The 1,049-nt window shown below is 47.5% G+C and overlaps 1 protein-coding gene across 1 annotated transcript; it reads right to left on the bottom strand.

Annotated features, from left to right (window-relative positions):
* Window positions 1–195: 195 nt before the first annotated feature.
* On the bottom strand, window positions 196–436 carry PPTG_24070 (hypothetical protein; the record flags this gene model as incomplete). Its single annotated transcript, XM_008915016.1, has 2 exons — window positions 196–352; window positions 411–436. 2 exons carry the CDS (start codon window positions 434–436, stop codon window positions 196–198), a joined length of 183 nt encoding a protein of 60 aa, XP_008913264.1.
* Between the last annotated feature and the right edge of the window lie 613 nt (window positions 437–1,049).

The following is a 1,049-nucleotide window of genomic DNA, read 5'->3' as shown; positions in this document are numbered from 1 at the left end:
TTTGAGGCTGATACCACGCATAAAACTGGGGTGCTGTTTACAACTTTCGTTGCAGGAACCGTAGCATGAACGGCCGACTTTTGCAACCGTAGCAGACAAATAGCAAGTCAGCCCCTGCATAGTAAAATAAGTTAGGGTTGCAAATGCAGGGATGCAAATCTCCATAGCAAAATCAAGTCAAGGTTGTAAATGCATTTAAGCACAACAGAATCGCAGCCCATGGTTCAACGCACGCGTCGCGATACTTCGTACAGGAAGGCGAAGGTCGCGCTGCTTGAGGACGACAAGGATCCCAGTGCCTAGGGCTAGAGTTGTGTCCGGCGTCGTATCCACGAGCTCTGGGACTGCGGTACTGCAGGGTGGTGAAATCGCAGTTCTGATTAAAGACACGGAGATGACATCGCACAGACCCATTTGCCAAGGCAGAGATGCTCATGCTGGTGCAAGGCCGCTGACACGACGCCGGGGAAATCTCAGGCCAAGGTGGGTAGCCCAAGACGGCGGCCATTGCTCCGAGCATGTAGATGCTGTCGGGTGTAGCTTCGAGTAAGACGGTAGAGCTCGTGGGCACAGCTGTGGTTGCTAGTGAGGAAATTCACTTCAAACTACATCTACTGGTATATGCAGGGCTATCGGAGTCTACGTGGAGACGCTATTCCACGGGCAGAATCCTACAGTAACCTATATCGATCTCGTTAATGAGCGTGAATACAGTTATAAACACCACCAATTGTACCGTACTTATATATCACTAAGTCGGCTATATCAGCTCCACTTCCGTCAATATCATGCTACTTCTAGTTGTCACGACTTTTGGGTGTCATGTCGAACACTAAGCAAAGTATGGCCACGAGCTATATATAGCCTATCAAACAACTCCATTTGAATATTAACCTATCCCAGCTACATTGCAAACCAAGTTGCACAATCGGCCAATATTTATACAGTTCTTAGATGATTGTCATCTATATACATGCAGCGCTGCTAAACTATATCCATAATGAGAGTTGCATATCATAGTTGACCTCCGGAAAGGGTCGATTTTTCAC

This window comes from Phytophthora parasitica (assembly GCF_000247585.1).
Source record: "Phytophthora parasitica INRA-310 unplaced genomic scaffold supercont2.66, whole genome shotgun sequence".
In the NCBI taxonomy this organism is placed as follows: domain Eukaryota; phylum Oomycota; class Peronosporomycetes; order Peronosporales; family Peronosporaceae; genus Phytophthora; species Phytophthora nicotianae.
The sequence above is the reverse complement of the archived record's forward strand: the minus strand, read 5'-3'. Positions and strand labels throughout refer to the sequence as shown.